The 19,102-nt window shown below is 41.2% G+C and overlaps 2 protein-coding genes across 2 annotated transcripts; both read right to left on the bottom strand.

Moving 5' to 3' along the window:
* Positions 1-399: 399 nt before the first annotated feature.
* RB195_010325 (uncharacterized protein) lies at positions 400-12,449 on the bottom strand (the record flags this gene model as incomplete). The annotated part of the gene is made up of 6 exons (XM_064191272.1): positions 400-467; positions 530-584; positions 5,390-5,515; positions 6,267-6,354; positions 9,669-9,808; positions 12,174-12,449. The coding sequence occupies 6 exons, from the start codon at positions 12,447-12,449 to the stop codon at positions 400-402; spliced, it is 753 nt and encodes a 250-aa protein (XP_064048855.1).
* Positions 12,450-14,718: 2,269 nt separating this feature from the next.
* On the bottom strand, positions 14,719-15,301 carry RB195_010324 (uncharacterized protein; the record flags this gene model as incomplete). Its single annotated transcript, XM_064191271.1, has 5 exons — positions 14,719-14,787; positions 14,842-14,903; positions 14,979-15,004; positions 15,052-15,113; positions 15,218-15,301. 5 exons carry the CDS (start codon positions 15,299-15,301, stop codon positions 14,719-14,721), a joined length of 303 nt encoding a protein of 100 aa, XP_064048854.1.
* Positions 15,302-19,102: the final 3,801 nt, after the last annotated feature.

Here is a 19,102-nt window from a genome sequence, read left to right as displayed (position 1 = left end):
AACAAGATACATACATACATATGATATCGACGAACCAGGAATTCCTCTTGCAATAAAAGATTATGCGCCTTAGAGACAGCATTCGCACCGGAGACGGTGCTCTTTGCTTCCCAGGCCGATTTCTGTCTCGGTCATTGCGATTTATTGCGCTGACACTTCATGGTGGCCAACGAAGGTCTCTAAGCCAATGCGGGAGTAACTCTTTGGAACGCACACAGAAGCGACTAGAGTACACTTTACTCGTAACTAAGCCTTAGTTGATTATCTTCACTTCAATTCATCGGTTCCAAAAAAAGGTGTAGTTCGCAGACGTAGAGGAAGACCGCAAAGTGAGCATACCAGGAAATTGTCGATGTTGGAATCTCTTCCGAAAAAGATGGGCTTGTTGATAATCAGTTCCTAGCAGTCTTCTTGAGACGGGCTTTGTGATCGAATTTCCCAACGAGGATTCTCACAACGCGCCACTTCTGCAAGCGACCAGGCGATAATTTGGGAGGTTTCGCTAGCAGCATATTAAAGTGAAACCAACCCTTCAACCAAGCCTTCAGTTTTATGGCCTTCAGTGTTCCTTTCCCTTCTTGTGGCTGTGCCAATCAAGCCAGCAAAATTCACTATGCACTTTCCTGCACACCCCCTCTACAGATTATATGGAGGATCAATGAGGACGTGTAGTAACGATCAGAGAAGCGAAGCGAATACAATCTACTAAGCTCTGTACGACTTATCATAAAGTCGATCAGGTGGGAGAAAAAGGTCAGGGATAAAGGTTGAACTCAGATATCGACATAGGATGGCAGGAGCTATGTGAGAGATATCGAAGTTCCGTAGGCATTTCATAAGTTCTTACCCAACTACATCGTGCGAAGGAGTGAAGGTTCAGGTTTAACTTTTATTATACCTTTGTTTTCCGCTATGTCTAACGTCTAGAGCGATCTGACCAGAAGGAATTTTGTTGAGGATATCTCTTTTTTGCGTTTTTTAGACGCTCATCCAATAGAACCAGTCATTCAAAAAAAAACCGTCGTTCTAGTGGATATGAGCTCATTACATGAACCTGCTGCCTTCTTCATAATACATTCGAAACAAAGCAAAATAAATCCAGACTGAGAAAATTCGAGAGTTTACTCCAAAATCTGTAAATTTCCAGCCAGCGTCTACTGCCAATAACATGTTCAAAAGTTAGGACTTTGTTGTGCAACTACAAATCATATGTTTTTAAGAACAACAATCGCGAAGAAGAAAGTGTCTTTAGCTGTCAGTGGCAACATTTAGCACTTTTACGGAAAAACGGTGCAAAAGTACACGAATTCATTATTACTCTTGTTGCACCCATTCGATTCGTCGCTGAAAACGAGGTATATTTTTAAATATATCATCATATCCAACGAGGAGCGGAGGAATATCTGCGTGAAGAACAAACGGAAGCAACTTTCAAACGATAGAGACACATACAGCATAAAATTTGACTGCGTTATTCTTCGATGTACTTTCAATCGCAAAATCAGATTTTTCTTTCTTTCTTTCTTCTGCCAAATATTCACTAAATGTGGAAATGTTCAGATCTTGAAGGGGATTATTACAACATCTATGCTCGGTATGTTTTGTTTAAATGTTCATGAACTCGCAAATGCTGTAGCTCCCCAGATGTACCCGTTTTTAACCTATGCGGTTGGCTTGGAGAATGAAAACTTGTGAGAGAAGATGGGATTCGAAACCATTAGCAAAGACTGATTCTTAAGAATTGACTTTCAACTTGAGAACTATAAGCTTTACTTAAAAGGGGTTCTCCTACAGTACAATTCACTGTTTGACTCAAAATTTCTTCGTCTTGCACAGAGCCCCTCACGTTTGCCTCTTTAGCTTAAACAAACAGCTTTGGACTTGCACAGTGACGCATTTTTTCTCAATAAAGAAAATCGACTGATTCATTCGCTGTAAGTGCTTGTTGGGGATTTGAAGTCGCAAACAAGAAGTGCAAGGAACCGGTCATCGTGCTGATAGCCTCCGTTTCCGGATCTATGATCGACAGAAGATGGAAACACAAGTGCAAATACAGAAATACTTTTACTGAACCATTCTATGATCCTAAGGTCCGTGATACTCACAAAATGTCCAGAGCGTCGCTACAAATGTTACAACGCTGTAATGAACGGAGAATGACACAATGTTTACCCCAGATTCGGGTTGATTTGGACTGCAAAGAAAACGTTGGGAAAAATTTCCGATGTCGAATCCTCCCCGGTGGTAGGTGGAGTTCGCGACATAGTTTGCAAAGAATAGCAGCAAGAAGGCGAATGCTGAGCACAATTATTCGCATTATTTGTGTAGGGGAAAAAGAAAGGATTCATATTCATCCGGAGAAACAGCTGCTTATTTCAGTGCTGTAACGAAATGAAACAACAAAAGAACAACCACGCCGCGACATCTCGAGGTATCCGATTTGGTATGAACTCCGCCTGTTTTGCATCATGTTTCCATTTCACCAGCCTATCGGTGTAAGGAGTTGTTTAGTCGGGTGAAGTGACGTCTCCAATTCCTTCTGATGCTCTGTTCACTGTACATTAGCAGTTTTCTTTGGGTTTCCACTGTTCTGTGTATATCATTTACCTCGACTAACCACCACCACAGCACTGAAAATGACCTGAATTCTGCTCCTAATATGCAGTAGTATTTTGTGACCTACCTAGAACCGCTTACTATTCATTATATGGGTTGATGATCAACCCTAAATAAAAACCGCAGTTACAGCTTAGAGAACGCCTAGCGCCTTCACAATATTTCTTTCTACTGATGCCTTTGTAGTAGAGAGATCACATCTGTCAGCTGACTTAGTCCAGTAAACTCAGAAAAACAGATTTTTTGTAATGCTTAAACAGCAAAAGTTCACGTTTTAATTTTAATTTTTAGTTGCTTTTTTTAACTGCTCGAAAGTATGTTATATGGAGAATGCTTTTGTAAGGAAATAGATTACATGGATTTGAACATACCGTACTGTCCCTCTGTTCAAAACACTCTCCTTGAGAAGTTTGAAATCCCTAAGTATGCTATTCGCTGCTGTTCCAAGTCGCAATTGCATAATGTAATTTAAAAAATTGAAGTTTTCCTTCACAGTTGAGAATTGAAGCTAAGTGCTAGTTAACAGTAGTCAAATACTAATCAATTATTATTTAGAATAGAGCTGGACCGGATCTGCTCTCGAAAATAAAGATTTTCCTTCGATGGATCCCTTTTGAGCAGAAGACGTAGTGAAGCTCACTCATCGTTAAAACAAATTTTTAAAACAGCTGGAAAGGCAAAGACAAGCAGAACATAGTTTAAACATCAACAAAGAGATCCCGATCTTTTTATAGGGCTGAAAGAATGGCGTTCTCTCTTCACTCAAATCAGATCCGAATGTTCAGTGTGAAGTAACAAAGGCAGCCTGTTCGTGATCAGATCGCTTAGCCACTTATTGTTCTTTGGCCGGAGCAGTTGGAGAAATCACAAAAACGTACCCAGTGAACGCCCCACATAGGCAAAAATCAAGATTTTGAATGTTTGAAAGAGGACAGGAAAAGAGGAAATGGTGAAATGACTGTATTCGTATATCATGAGGAGGGAAGCGCTAGAAGCCGTGAAAAAATCGAAATGAGAGGAGCATAGAGGCACGAAAAGGAATTTTCCGTTTGAAGAAAAAGAACGATTTCCGTTTTTTTTTTCTTTTCGAATATTCCAATGCAGCTGATATGTCCAGCAAGCACCTCGGCATTCGTTGCTGCGTTTCTCAGCTTCCCCGCCCCCATCCCTCTTCCTCCCTCCTGCTGTTGTACGTATAGCTATGTACGAAGCTCTTCATGCACAGTACTGTCCACATCATACGATTTTCTCCACTTCTTCCGCCCTCAAGTAAGCAGTTAAAGGTCCCGAACAAACACTCCGATTATCAGTTTACAAGTGCATCAACCAATATCCATATTACTCCCTAATATGCACTTAGTTTCCTGTTTAAATCTCATTTAAATAAGGAAGTTAAATAATCTCTACAGGAAGGCATCATCCAATCTCACCAAGATGCTAAGATAGGTAATGTTAAATCCTGAAACAGTATCGCACTCAAGAACTCAAAAAAAACATCTAAGTAAATCTCTTGAGAGTTCACTTAACTATACATAATTCTGAATCCCAGTACAAAGTTCAAATCCTTTTTCACTCAAATCCTTTTTTATTGAACAGTGAAAATCTAGGGGGGACGAGAATGGAATGACTTGTTTCTGCTTTCCTGTACATCCTAGACAAACCAACGTCTCTCCAACTTTTTTCTTTCAAAGTGTGGCTGACAGTCTCGCGGCAATACGGATCAGATGAAGTAGTTCACAGAGCACAGAGAAGAAAGACAACAGAAAAGTGGTAGTCTCTGTACCGTACTTAGACAGTTCCTGTTATTCCATTCCGGCAACTATTCGGCCCATGGGATACTTACTTTTCGTTCACCTTTTTGTTTTTATTTCGGTTGACTTTAAAATTTTTATTTTCAAGTTCAAAAGAAAAAATAAAAGCAACACAGATCGCTTAAATAGAAGCAGTCAGAGCATAAATTTGAAGCGGTTTATAGCTCTGCTTTCAAGTCGTAAAGGCAATAAGCGCAATATACAGAGTGTAGAATTGCAACTACAAAGTGCTTCTACATAGAAGAGAGAAGCTGGAATGTTCTAGGCAGTTAGTTCTGGCGGAGTTTCTGACCAAAATACGGCTGGTAGATAATTTCCACATTTACTTTTGAGTTGTATAGTAATTCAATAATCTCAGCACTGGTTTCGCATTCCTTTTTGTTCCACCTTGAAAATCTTAAAAAAAAATCACTAGTTAACACAATGAAGAACGCGAAAAGATCATTTTTGAGAACATTAGAATCTTTGGACCGTCTTGTTTGCACAGGTAATGTTCCTGTGCCAAATCGGAACAAGGCCTGTCCTGTATGGAGGACGGGGCACGATAGAAAACTTGAGGGTCACCAAGGAGCTTAAGGTCAGCTTTGTTTAGGGCGTCGTTTTGATCCTCCGTTAGCCGCCGAAGAACTGTTAGGAGAAGCTACATATGTTCGTGACGGCGTGGACCATTTTTTTTATTTTTTCGAAGTGCTGGAACCAAAGCTGCATAAGTCGTTGCCTTTTCTGGACGTCTCCCTAGAACCGGCGCTCAAACAGTACTCGTGCAGGAAGAGAAATAACTTGAAAGCAATGTTGTTCCGTTGCGAATAACAAAACCCTACGGGTTCTCCAACTTTGTAACCCCACGGAGAAACCCTCCAAGAAATTTCTCAAGATATCTTAGAAAAGGGGGAGGGTGTAGTGTAGCGGTTAGAGGCTTTCTGCACGATCGATCGGAGGTTCGAATCCGCCCTAGTGCTCACCAAGTCTTTCATCCTTCCGGTGTCGACAAATTGATAGCAGACTTGTCTGGGAGGATAGAAACACTGACTTGACACATCGGCTAGCCACTGCAAGTCATTGAATGGGTCAGCTACACGTCCGTAAACCTCAAACGATTCTGAATTGAAGTGAACGTGGGGGCGCATCCCAAGCGGATTGATTAACGCCGGAATCTTTATCCTTTATCCTCTTATTATCCTAGAAAGAATATATTCCGGAAGCTTCTGAACTAGGCCAGGAATTAGGCCAACCTTATTATATAGGTTAGGCAAAAACAGCATCCTATTGAGATTCCTCTCGATGTACATATAAAACATCCGCTATGGAACCAGGCTGAACAAAAGCTGAAGTGACTGTCAAATGTTACTTTCCGCTACCATGGAGCGGAAATTTTCGAGAATGGAAAATGTCTGACTTTCAACTCTCGTTAGAAGGATTTGAAATACAGCGGATCATGGAAAAGAGAAATGTTAACAAGGAACTGAGACTGAGAGCGATGGTGGAGGTCGGAGAAGTATAGAAATAAATAGGACATGATGTGTAGGGATCGCTTGAAAGCGGCTGTCGCCGTGCGACGAGCAGTTGGACGATGCCCGTTCAGTCCCCACCCCCTACAGTAATCAAGTGCATGGGCTCATCTCCACTCCCACTATTGACTGCTTCTGTGAACTCAAACTTGCAGCGCCACTTTTTGTTTTCTGCATTATCTCTGAGTACGGTCTCGTCAAACACTGAGATAGATATGTCTTCGGTTGCAAAAAAGCGATATCAGCACTAAGCCACGTCCGATAAAGTTTTTGTTGTTTTATTCAAAAGTTCTCGTTCTGTGAGCCGGTAAGTATAGCTAATCTAACTCACTGTGATCACGATTGTGCCGTAGGCTTTTCCACGGGAATCACCGATACGAGGAGCCTTAGCACTGATCTCCTCTTTGAGATCTTTGACCCTCAAGAATCACTCTAGCCTTTTCTTCCGCTATAGACAAAAACACGAACGGTATTATATCTCGGGAAGTGAAGATAAAGAAGGATTAAGATCAGGGTGGACACACACAAGGTCTCACTGCTACGTAGCATTAGTTCTAATTATAAAGGACGCCGCTAAGCAGTCTTGACGGGAATGAAAGGACAGCATAGAACGAAGAGAAAACCAAAGAACTGCGTAGGAGCGACTTCACGCACGATTCTTGAGCAGAAGGAAATTTGACAAATTTGATTAGGGAATTGATAGATTCGAGGAAGAAGATGGAAAAGGAGAACAAGAAACATTTGAATCACTACTGCGGATGCACCCACTACTGCATTCATTCTCGGCAACATGAGTTCTTGATCTTGTCTATTGTTTCAAGAACTAATGTTTCCGAGAATGATGCATTCGTTCTCGGAAACATTAGTTCTTGCGGATTCTGTGGAAGTACTTAGGAAAAGCTAATGTTTTATTTCTAAAAAAAAACACTGTTGCCAGAGCCTGCAACTTCTCTGATGTCCATTCCGCGATCACGTTCTTTTCTCTAAGAGAACGGTCTCGTCTTTCGTGTCTCGGAGTTTTTGTATTACCGTGCTAGAAGGTGTTTCATTGGACGGCACCGGACAGATGTGTCATGCCGTTCCTTCCATTATCAAACACTTCCAGCTCCCACTACACTTTCAGAAGGATGGATCTCTCTATTAGGATATGTACGAAGCTTTGCTACTGCATAATTCAAGCTAAGGTCTCTTCAACAGTGGTCTCATGTATCTTAAGTCCCATAAATAAGCAACATATCATCGAACAGCATCCAGGTTTTTACTAGCGTGTGCATCGCACCGAAAATTCAATATATCTACATACATGCATTCGCTCTCAATTTTACTGAATATCTTTTAAAATCTTCTTGAATCAACTGTTTTAGCTTCATCCAGCCACCGAATGAACTAAGACGAACGAATGCATGGGATGATATTTTAAAAAAGTAAAATATCGTAGACAAACATGTGACGGCATTGTGATTTAAAAACAACGCTCTGCTCATCCAACTGCGCAAGTCATCAGATATATTCAACTCAGATTCAATATATCTACATGCATTCGCTCTCAATTTTACTGAATGTTTTTTAGAATCTTCTTGAATCAACTGTTTTAGCTTCATCCACCTACCGGAAGAGCGATACGCTGACAAATCTTTGCTCTCAAAAATTGTCTTCACAATAAAATTGAACAATCATTTAAACACAACCAGAATCTCGTACGTAACATGAAATCTTCAAAATTAATGAATATTAATACTAATTCGTGTTAGGAGTCGGGAAGAAAAAGCACGACTAGTTGCAGTTTCAATGGGAAACGAGCTGGATCGACGTAGATAAATGGCCGAGCCAGAAACTTCTTCCTAAGAGCCTCAAGGAAGAATGTCATGACGATGATAATGAGGGATTTAGAGCACATAAACTGCTACAATAATAAGAAAGAAGATAAATTACAAATAGTCAAGTTTATGAAAAACAAGATATCTTGTTACTCCATAAATTCTTTCTACTCATGTTACGCACCATTGTACTTTCTAGAACCACACAAAATTACATATAAAGGAAAAAGTTGACTCAAATATTGACTTAGAGACATGACAAAACCCATAGCTTGAACGAAGTTTGAGTTTTTACCGAAACAAAAACATTGGTATTACAAGATATTGATTTGCTGTGATCACCCCGGAAACACTTCATCGTAGTGATAGCAATTTGCTATTGCGCTCTGTTGTCCACGTATGGTTATCGATGAACAAACAACGCTGGGTGATGGGCGAAAAGCGAGGAAATCCTTTATTTATAACAATCTCATGCGGATGTAGCTCTCAAATAAGCAGTTTCTAGGAAATTGGTCAGTTCATTCAAGATTCAGCTAATAACTGCATTAGTGCGCCGTAAGCAACGCAGCGGTGTATTCCGTTCTTCACAATACTAGCTTCTTGATCTTGAGGAAGAATAAAGAAAAGCTGGGCATAAAAACAAACCGTTATCTACTAGGGTTATCCTAAGAAGGAAGAAAGGGTAAAGTATTTTACCAGCTTCGATCAGTTACATGTTAATGGTAGTTAGTAAATTTGTAAAAACTATTCGTAAGCACGCGAAGAAAAGCTAAAGGTTACACTGACATGCACCGGTAGTATCACAAAGTTTAGAAAGAAATGATACGAGATGTCATGTTAAAAAAGTGGAGTTGAGTGAAAAAAGCTCGGGAGTGGGAGGTAATTGATGCAACAGTGATTGATGAAATGGCAACATTTAGCAGGGAGCGGGGGTCGCTAGCGATCGACCGCTGATCAATGCACTCCCGTCAGACAGAACAACGAGTCGCGACACATGGTTTCCGGGTCGGCAGGCAAGAAACGAGGGTCAACAGTTGCCTGCTGCACAAATGGCATCTTCAACTGAGTGGCGATCAATGTGTTGCGCGAGGCGCGCACTGTGTTGTTGACGATCGGCTGAGGTCGAGCTGCGTCGCTGGTTGACCTTGCTGTTTTTAAAATAGAAGAGGGCGGCTGCTAGCAGAGGTGGGCTTCGAAAACGGGCCCACACGAATTTTCGTTCGTTAGCCTAAAGCAACTCTCCGTGCAAGGCACTACTATTGCATGATCATCGTGAACCAGTCAGTGAAAATGTGTCGCCAGCAAAGGAAGTGATCATCTACTCAAGAACCAACAGCAGCACTGAAAAGAGTGGCCTGAGATTTTGGTAAGAACCTGCCTTCGGATTAACTTAAGAGAGGAACTAAAGGACGGGATTACTGAGACATTACCATAACCTATGCACGACGGATGGTTTAGACCTCGCTCGGGAAAGTCAAGAATCTCCTCCGGGCCTGGCACTTGACAAATTGGGATCAGATCTGTTCGAGAGAATAAAAACACTGACTTGGTACATTGCTAACTTCCACAAGTCACCGATAAACCTAATACGCCATATGGTTTTGACTTAGCGTTGAACGCCCATCCCGAAGGGGGTTTCTCAATCTTCCTTTGAGAAACATAGCTTTACTTGATTATTAGCTAACTAAATTCAGAAGCGCTGCCTATCCAAAATCTCACAACTATTTTCGCATTGTCATTAGCCGCTTTAGCTACAGCAGGAAAAGGAACTCCCCTTGGAGAATGCGGCTACATATCAAGTGAATTACATTCCCAAACTTCTCAGCAAAAAAATATTGGATCGGAACCATTGAGACAGCATTCACAGGGGACGTTAGGTAACCTAAAGTAGAGCCCTTGAGTGCAATTCTGTCTACCCTTTCGAGAACTCCATGTTGTGTCCAGTTGCAGTTATCTTTCCAGTCAACGCAAATATCCTTTTGAGTCCACTAGGGCCGCCCGTTCTGACAACTCGACGCTTTCTATAGATGAAACAAAACTCCAGTTCTTTCCAATTCTAAAAAAGTTAGTTTTGATACTCTGATCTAAGTTTTCTCAATTTTTTTTGTATTTTTGTTTCACAGCGCTGCCCCCTTCTAGATTCACTTTATGAAATGATGCTGAATAAAATAACATGGGGATGAGCGTTCGACTTCAACTCAGACTTCGTTTGAGGTTTAGGAACGCGCCAATGGTGGGCTAGCTGATATGCCAAGCCAGTGTTTTTATACCAGGAAAAGATCGCTTTCTCACATACTTAGATAGGAATTGCCGACATTTTAAAGCCATTAGAAAAGTCAGCTGGTTAATGTGGCAAGAGCATACGTACTTGCGTATGAAGCTAATCAAAGGAAAGTGTTTGGGAAGGAATACGGTAGGCTTGATACCGTAATCTCCAGCTGACATGACACTTTTCACAGCGGTAATTCAAAATCATGGCTTCGATGATTTCTTTGTTGATTGTTCCCGCTCTATCGAAAACTAACACAGCGAACGAAAAGACGGAAACAGTACAACAGTATTGGGAAGAAAACGCTTACACGAAACCGTGGTTTACTAGGAGTCGAAGATAGCAACCACTTTAGTTTGTAGTAACCAATGATATTGCAACGTTTCATAATATGTAGCAAAATTAACTAAAGGTTCGATCGATGCGGGCGGATAAACACACGACTAGCTGGCTCACGTCACACTCGGCTTTATTGTGACAACAATATGTACAGGCAAAAATTTGTCGGTGCAGGATGCAGTGCGTACCTCTCGACGGGTCCGAATGAAAGATAAGATAGTTTGATGTTTTTCTTCTTTTCATTAATTTCATTTATTAAATCATCTCTGACGATTATTGCCACCAGTTGAATAACTCTTGTTCGAACCAATAAAAACCGTACAACCGCTGCAGCACAGCACACCTTTGCAAATTACCCTCAGGGCGGGGGAGTCTCGGGCACACTGTGTAGCCCTGAGAGTACCGTCCCTTCCTCTCGTAAGTGTTGAGTTCTATTGAGTAAACCCAAAGATCTGCTGTTAATTCAGCAGAAACTGTGCGGGAATAATAGGATAGGACATTTCAGACAAAGACTGATTCAAGAGTGACTCAAATCTCGGGATGCGCTCGAAAGATTGGACTCGGTCCAAGGAGGCCATGGACACGACCCATCAAGAAGAGTGCTGCAGAATTCGCACCAATGACGCAAGACCTGCATAAATTTCCCAAAGCCACAGGGTGCACCAAATCCTACGTCCCTGCTCAGTAGATGACCTGAAGCAGAATTAGCGACATGCGATTTGAAAAAAAGGATCTGGAGGTTTGGTCCAAATGCCTCACACGTAGAGCTATTAGTGGGAAAACCAGCTGCATCTTAAAAGTGAAGTAAGGAAAGGTGTTGAAAAGAACGCAAGGAATGGCTTATCTAAAAAATTATGTTGGCTCTTCTATGCGTACCATTCTCATTTGAACTAAGACGCGATTTTCACCTCATCTCGTCACGAGCTCGAAACAATGACGAAGACGATCAACTCGAACACTTGCCGTTTTTCAACCCTTGCGACAAGCCTGAACATCGTCCACACTGGTGGATCATCACTCCGGATTTTTTGGTACGAGTCGCGATTCACAGCGTGAAAGCTGCCGCCAGACATGGCCCACGGTATCGGCTGACTTTTCGCGGGCTGGTCTTCATTTAACTCTATCCCTTACGTAATGTTGAGTTTTCAGAAGCAAAGGACAGACTCAGCATCTTTTAAATCGTTTTTATTCACTAGAGCGGGAGGACTTTCAAAACAAGAGTGCACTGAGCGTTTTGTACCAAGTGTTCACGAATGTAGGCGTCACGCGCATGTTGAGGGCATTGCATATGTGAAGGCGTTAGCCATCAGTTACCACCAGTATTCACTCGCCGCTGCGTATTGGAAGTACAGCACCTCCAATACATTTCGCCACAGTCGCTGGAAAGAAGAATACGACAAAGTGATACTATATCCAAAATCTCTGCATTTACCAGAATCACTCGTTTGAGTAATTCTGGTAAATGCATAAAGTATGCATGAATATGCATATTTGAGCGATTTTCGCTTCGCATCGGTCTCCACTCGAAAACACCACTGGAGCTGGAACGACGTTCAGAGAACCGAGCGAACCAGGGAAAAGAATGGGGATGCAAACAAACAGAAAGAAGTCACAGTTCATAAAGAAACTCCGTTAAGAGGAAAGAGCAATGCGACTTGAAATATCCAAAATAAAAGGGATTTTATCCTGTGCATAGCTTAAGGCGAAACACAGCAGAGCACTATGCTGAACTGTTCCCACATCCAAGAAGTAACTTGTCAGCTAGGACGTGGGAAGTGTCCTTTTGTCTATCGATGGCGGACAAGGAACTAACCGTGGGGCAACGGTGGCTTTGAGTGGCCTTAAGAGCCTGAGTTGGGTTCATTAGACAGATTCCCTGTTCCTGTTGCGCCAAGGTTGACTCATAACATCCGTGTACCTTACACGGAGGTCCGTCAAATGTCTGCAATCCAGCGAGTGGGAGGTGCAGTTGGTCTTTTAGTCGCCTCCAAGTAGCAAGATCTAAATGTTCGCAGCCGGTGTTATTTATCAGTTTACGGCGTTGCACAACTCGGGCAACAAACATCGAACGGTTCCAAGTTAGAACCATCCCCCTCCTCCTTACCCGTCCCAGACTAAGCCCTCAAATCCAATGTGATTGGTCGGTCAAAGAAAACTGGTTGATGAAGGCGAAAAAAAAAACACCGCTACTAACTTCTGTCTCAAAATCCGTCGCACATCGTCGGAATCCTTGGGAGTAGGCAAAATTGAGATTTGCAGATATCATTCAAATGAGCTGCTGATTTCAAATATACTCCAAGAATTTAGTTTTGACAAATGCGTGAGCTAAAAACAAGCAAATTTTCCGCAATCTTCGTTAATTACTTTTACACCTCCCACTCCTGCCATTGGCATATCCTGCAGATGCAGATTCGTTGGAAGGAGGAGATGTTCACAGGATTTGCGCTAACTTCTCAAAATTGGATGAAATGTTTATTATATTTGTAATCAGGAGGTTATTTAGAGTTTTTTGGTAACTCACGTCACATATGAGTTCGAAATTCCCATTCTCTTCAGAAACTTACAAAATTGCTCCATTGGAGGTTAATTAAAATTCATAGATTCCAAGCTGTGGAAAACCTGCTCGATAATTTTCGAAGCGAACAAATTGTTTTTGACAATGATTCAAATTGTAAGTACCTATCTTTGAAGGTGTTTGGTTTTTTTCAATGTCAAACTTACGACTTTGCTCTACTTCGCTATTTCTTCCAACTTTTGAACACTTGTCAAGGGCTTAGAATGAACGCTCAATTCTCACGTTTGGATACTTCCCTGGAACTCTTCTTTCGTTAGAAAGTGTGGTTTAGGCGCTCAAATTGGATGACAGCTGTTCATAGTTTTCAAGTGACCAGATTGGAGAAAATCCTTACTGTTTTCACAAAAACAAAACTTTTGCAGCCTCTATTAATTTTTTCCGTACCTAACATTGCCGGTTCTTCTCGCAAATAGATGCTCTTCCGAATGATGTCAACTCACTTCGATTTACAGACCAGGGGATATTGTATGGCTGGAATGGTTATCGTGGCACAAGCATGGTTCGCCAGGCACCTCACACTTCCGATAGGCGACTCCTCTGGCGATTCCGTTGCACGATAACACCATTATGATTGGATTTAAGATTATGAGATTATGATAGAAGACATGATTTATTTAATGGCAACGAGAATTCCACGCAGCTCTTACACATCAGAACGATCCCAAGATTGTCCTTTAGCAGGAAAAAAAAGAGAATAAGCGAGGAAAACCGAGAAAGCACATTTGAAGCCGTACAAATGTCATAGAATACAGTGCGCACAAATTTTATTCAGTGATAACAGCTTTATTTTGTGATAACTGGCTGGTACAGAAGACACGACCACGTACATTTCTATGTACACACGTATCATAAAAAGGACAAGCGAAAGAAGAAAATCTTGGCTGTCTACGCCTTCTTCTCCACTCCTGCACTTATTCATTGTTTTCCAACATGTCTCTCAGGCAAGGAAAGCATGCATACTCATTGTATGCAAATGTCAGAAGCAAGATTAAGAAGCTGTCAAATTTTGGCTGCAGTAGCATCTCTAACATAATGACCGTTTCCATGTGGTTTAAAAAAAATGATTCTCTAAAGTTCGCTCATAATGTCGAAATGCTATAATCATGATATATAATAACGGGCTTATTCTGTCACGTGTGTGTGTATATATATGTGTGTGTGTGTCTATATATGTGTGTGTGTGTGTGTCACGAAATTCGAAAAGAGGGTGCGACGGGTCCCACGGCGTCGGATTGGTGCGCAATAACTTCGTGTGCATGTCGCAAAAGGCAAATGGGATGTTTCATAGCCCTGGCCACTGGGTGCGTTGCTTTTCACCTTTACGACTCCTCAGCGTGTTTATTTCCTTCTCCGTTCGCCTGGTAACAGTTGGTAACAAAAAGTGGGAACATGCATGCAAACGGCTGCTTAAATAATAGCGAACAGTTTACATGATCTGACGTAGAACGTTATCTTTATCAGTTGGATAAAGTCTTTCACGTCATTTTGTGCTTAAACATCATACATTGATAACTCTTGGAAGGAAACAGAGGATAACCCAAATTTCGAGTAATACTTTCAAATTGTGTCTACATTATATTGGTATCGGCGGAGTGTTTGAAGCTAAAGTTTGAATATTCTCCAAATGTAGAACTAACACGGTTAGAAAGAAAACTATGAAACCTTTTGCCTTTAATATATATATATATATATATATATATATACTAAAAAGGATGAGGAAAGATTGTTAGAGGTACACAAGTCTAATTTCACAGAAAAGGGCAATAATAACGGTCTTCGTTGATCAGTGAAGGGGAGCGGAACTTGAACTGCAGAAAAGAAAACCAAATCCGGAACTACCAGAACTTAATGTCTGAAATAGGATCTCATCATATCCCATGTACATGTCACGTCATAACTAACGTACCAGAATTCCACGTGTGGTGATATAACACAACGAGAGTTGTTGAATCTCTAGTAAACTATTACCTTAAAAGTTCGGAAGATACAGAAATAGTAAAATACGCAAGGTCTAAGGAAGAATCCAAATATATTCACACTTACAACTGGGGACGTGCGGAACCACGATTCTGCAAGGCTTCATCAGAGAGCGTTATCCTTACTATCACACCAGAACACGTTCGGAGAATTTTCGTCTTCAGGATCTCGGCGATTTAAGCGGGACAGGCAGCGTATTTTCTAAGACTAACAATGAGAAAGTGATAGCTCCCAGAGGATCATATCCTTCAATTCGTCCAACGAGATGGCTAATTATGTAGATACGTACGATCAGTGAAACACACCTCACGTGGTTTGATTTCGTCAGTGGAGTGGTTGTACAGAGTTTGATAAGCTACTAGTATTCGTAAGTAACCGCTATTCTCCATACTGTATACTGTATTGTTGGAATTGTAAGGAATATTTCGTGTTTTTGTAGTGATATTTACAAACCACTACCCGAATACTATTTACTGTTAAAGAGCAAACAGCACTGAACATTTCTGCGAAAGGTGTCCTCAGCTTTGACTTATTCTTCAAATGTGGGGTTTCTGGGGTTTCATATTTAAAGAATAAGTCAAAACTTTTTGTTTTTCTAACACGTGATAACAGAAATCGCCCACAGCTAGATATCTCTTGCTTAGTTGTCTCTAGCACAAATAAAGTACAGACATCTTTTTTATTCCATAACGATTGGAATAAAAAAACCTCTTGTAGTATCAGGGTTGCAGCTACTAAACGTTCTTTTTTCCATGTGTGGAGAATAGCTGTATTCCTCTCTGTATTTGAACTTCACGTAGTGATTGCCAGTGACTTTTCTGATGGTGTGGGAAATTTTTTCGTCCCAAAAATACAGTACTAAGGAAGTATGATTTTCATTGTCTTCTTCGTTTATCAAGAAAGATGAGGATTTGGGTACTTTATTATCAAAAACATATGAACAACAAAGCAAAGCTCGTTCTAACTGGTTCAACATAACACTATCGGAAATTTTCTGGAAAGATTTGAACTCAATGGAGAAAAGAGTCACGATACATCAATGTTCCTTGGGTTTCCGGCACACTGCAGTTGTCGTTGCTTCGGATCACAACATAGGCGTAAGACATGCACACTCTCTTGTTTTGGTTGACTTTCACACCGTGAGCGAATTGGGATCGAAGCGAAGACAATTTTTGTTGACGTCTTTGAAGTGAGCACCAGACAATCTCATCATTTCTTCCACCTTATCGCTTCCAAAAATCAGTTGACTCTCTGTAAAGGCAGAACCTCGTCTTCCTCCGGGTTGTGAAGGGCTAATACAGCTATATTAAGACATAATGATATATACCTAGACCATAACACTACGAAGATCAGGACAAGCACATGATATTCCGTGGAGCGAAGAAATGTTGCGAAATCTCCGTGCGCATATGACCATATAACTCTTATAAAAAAAAAACATCGTTCAACTCTTATACTTACACCTAATTCTATGGAGGCCTCGCGATCTTTAGAGGCCTGTTAGCCACATACGGATCTTCCAAGTATTTCTGAGGGTTTTTATTTTTGTTTTCTCATTGAGCTCAATACTTTCGTGGTTCCCTTGCAACTTGCCTTACTATTACTTACCATGAACATCTTTTTCTATTTCTTTCCTAAAATAATGGCGAAGCACTGAACAATCTTCCGTTGAATATGGAGCAAATCCTCTGGTACTTGTCACATTAGGCAAATTCTACCGGGCTCAAACTCCCAGAAGACCTCCTAATGCATCTTTCGTTGAATGATCACTAATTTATGTGCGAAAAATCGAGCTCAGAAGGTGCAAATTGGAAGTTCCTTCACTTGGGAATCATGCAACAAAAAAAAAAGTCGCTTGCGTAGAAATTCCCACCCGCTTAGGTTAGCTTGACAATGATGATCAGCTCTGTGAGTGAATACTTCAATATTTCAGTGAACTTGACAGAACGAGACAAGACAGTGCCGAAGTTTTTTGTAGAGGTGTACACAAATGTCACATGACAAGTGGTAGGTGCACAGCCAACATCACTGCCCTACTCGACCACCGAACGAACACGGATGACGCACAAATCGACACAACACAAAGGACACTCTCCTGCTGCTTTCGTGGTGTGATTGATGGGGGTCGATACTAGTGCTACGCGGATCTTTCATAGCATGATCCCCAGGGTGCAGACGAATGAACAAGTGTGAGATCAAAAACGTGTAGTTTTGGTTTCAGTTTTGGGAAAAAAGTAACGTGATTTTTGATTCTGAAAAGTAAAGGAAGGGGGAAGGCATTTGTTGCACAGTTTCGCGTAATATCCTGAAGTTATGTGTTTGTTTCACTGTCACAACATCAAAGCAAAAAGGACCTTTATAAAAAAAAACGCGCATCAGATGACGAGGAGACAATGTTAAACAGACATCCGAAATTGACAAAAAAGCGCCAGTTTAGTGTCTCCTTCGTTTACGATAAACGTGACACGAACTCTTCGTTAACTTTGGGACTTAAGCATTTTCTGAGTAGAAGCAGCTCTGTTCTCAAAGGAAAGTGTGTTTATGCAATGAAGAAGGTAATGAAGTTATATTTCTCAACATTCCGACACTACAGAAACTGCTCTAGAAAGGCACTAGAAATGCATTTTGCCTTCGTCCCTTCTTTGCAAACTGATGAGGTGGTGAACTGATTCGTTGCGCTCGGCACTTCTACATACTACTTACCAGATTTGTTAAATATCAGATTAAAAACCCGGCAGGCGTAGGACATTAAGAGTTTCTGTGGCATCGGTAGAATTAAATGCGTGAATTTATTTATTTTTTCTAGGAAGTATATGTCACCTTGTCCGAATTTCTATCACGGGACCAAACCTGCATTTACGAAAACTTCTCAACTTTCGCACCGTGGAGGTGTAAGATTTTAGGAACTACTGGAAAAATAAAGTCAATATTAAGGCTTGCAAAAAAAAAAGAACAGGAATTCACATTTACTTTCCCTTGGGACCACTACAACTTATTCATATGCTTTTTTCATATGCCATATTCCTACGCTGCAACATTCAATGTAAACGAAAAGTGGCAAATAACAGTTCCAAATTTCAAGTTATATAACTAACGTTCCGTTATGAGAACACGCAATAAAATGTCAAATATTTCTAACACGCTACTGTAATAATTAAAATCTGAGCTGAAGGCAACTGAGACTCAAGCAACTATCTTAATCGAGAACAAAGCTCATAATTCCTTGTCGAAATTGTATTTTACCCCAGAGGGAAGAATAAGATCTAAGAGGTAATTATAGCTCAAGAACGCAACTGGAAAAATCAATCCCGCGTGGATGCTCTGGTCGGTATGAACCCCAAGCGTAAATTTGAGTAGATATTCTCCGGCTCAGCACATCTCCATGGTAGGTATGCGATGTAACGAAAATCCTTTTTAAAGTTGTTAACCACTTTCAAAAGATGGGAAGGTTTAGAGACTGCATACAGATTACATGAAAAAAAGAAACCCGATGGTATCGTGCGGAATACGGCTCTGGTGATGATTCTCTGGTGATGATCATCATAAATGGTGATTATATTCCAGTTTCGAGATCCATAACAACAGCTCACCATGGTCACACCACGATGCCAACTGCAAACTCCACGGCGCCATTTCGATCCCAGCCGCTTATGCAACTATAGTCGGGTCAAAACGACATGAAACACGGACATTTGCGCAAGCGGCTGCGCTCAAAGCGGAGCGGTGGAGGGCAGCGGTTGGGATCGTGTAAGGATCCACGCTACCGCCACACACCTCTGTAGTTCGCCATAGTCCCATCTCGATTCCAATCGCTGTCTCCACCGCACCGCTTCCGAGCGCGGCCGCTGGCGCAACGGTCCGTGCTTCATGTCGTTTTGACCCAACTATACACTGTGCTTCAGTCGTTTTGAGCCCTTGTGTATGTCGTAGAACTGCGGCATTTCTTACCATAATCTGTGCTTGTTCAGTGTTTTCAGTGTATTTTTGAAAGAAAAACTTGTTTTTATCCTCTGTCTATGAAAATGTTCGAAATAATTCTGCAACATCTTTCAGTACTACAAAATGACAGCTTCTCTGTGTTCCTCTACATGTCTTCAAATGCCTTTCCTAATTTCTTCGACAAATATTGCCAAGAAATCCATCTCTGTTTCATTTGCGCATGTCCTGACATTTTTGTACTCAAATAGTCG

The sequence above is a fragment of the Necator americanus genome, chromosome III, assembly GCF_031761385.1.
Source record: "Necator americanus strain Aroian chromosome III, whole genome shotgun sequence".
NCBI classification, from domain to species: domain Eukaryota; kingdom Metazoa; phylum Nematoda; class Chromadorea; order Rhabditida; family Ancylostomatidae; genus Necator; species Necator americanus.
The sequence above is the reverse complement of the archived record's forward strand: the minus strand, read 5'-3'. Positions and strand labels throughout refer to the sequence as shown.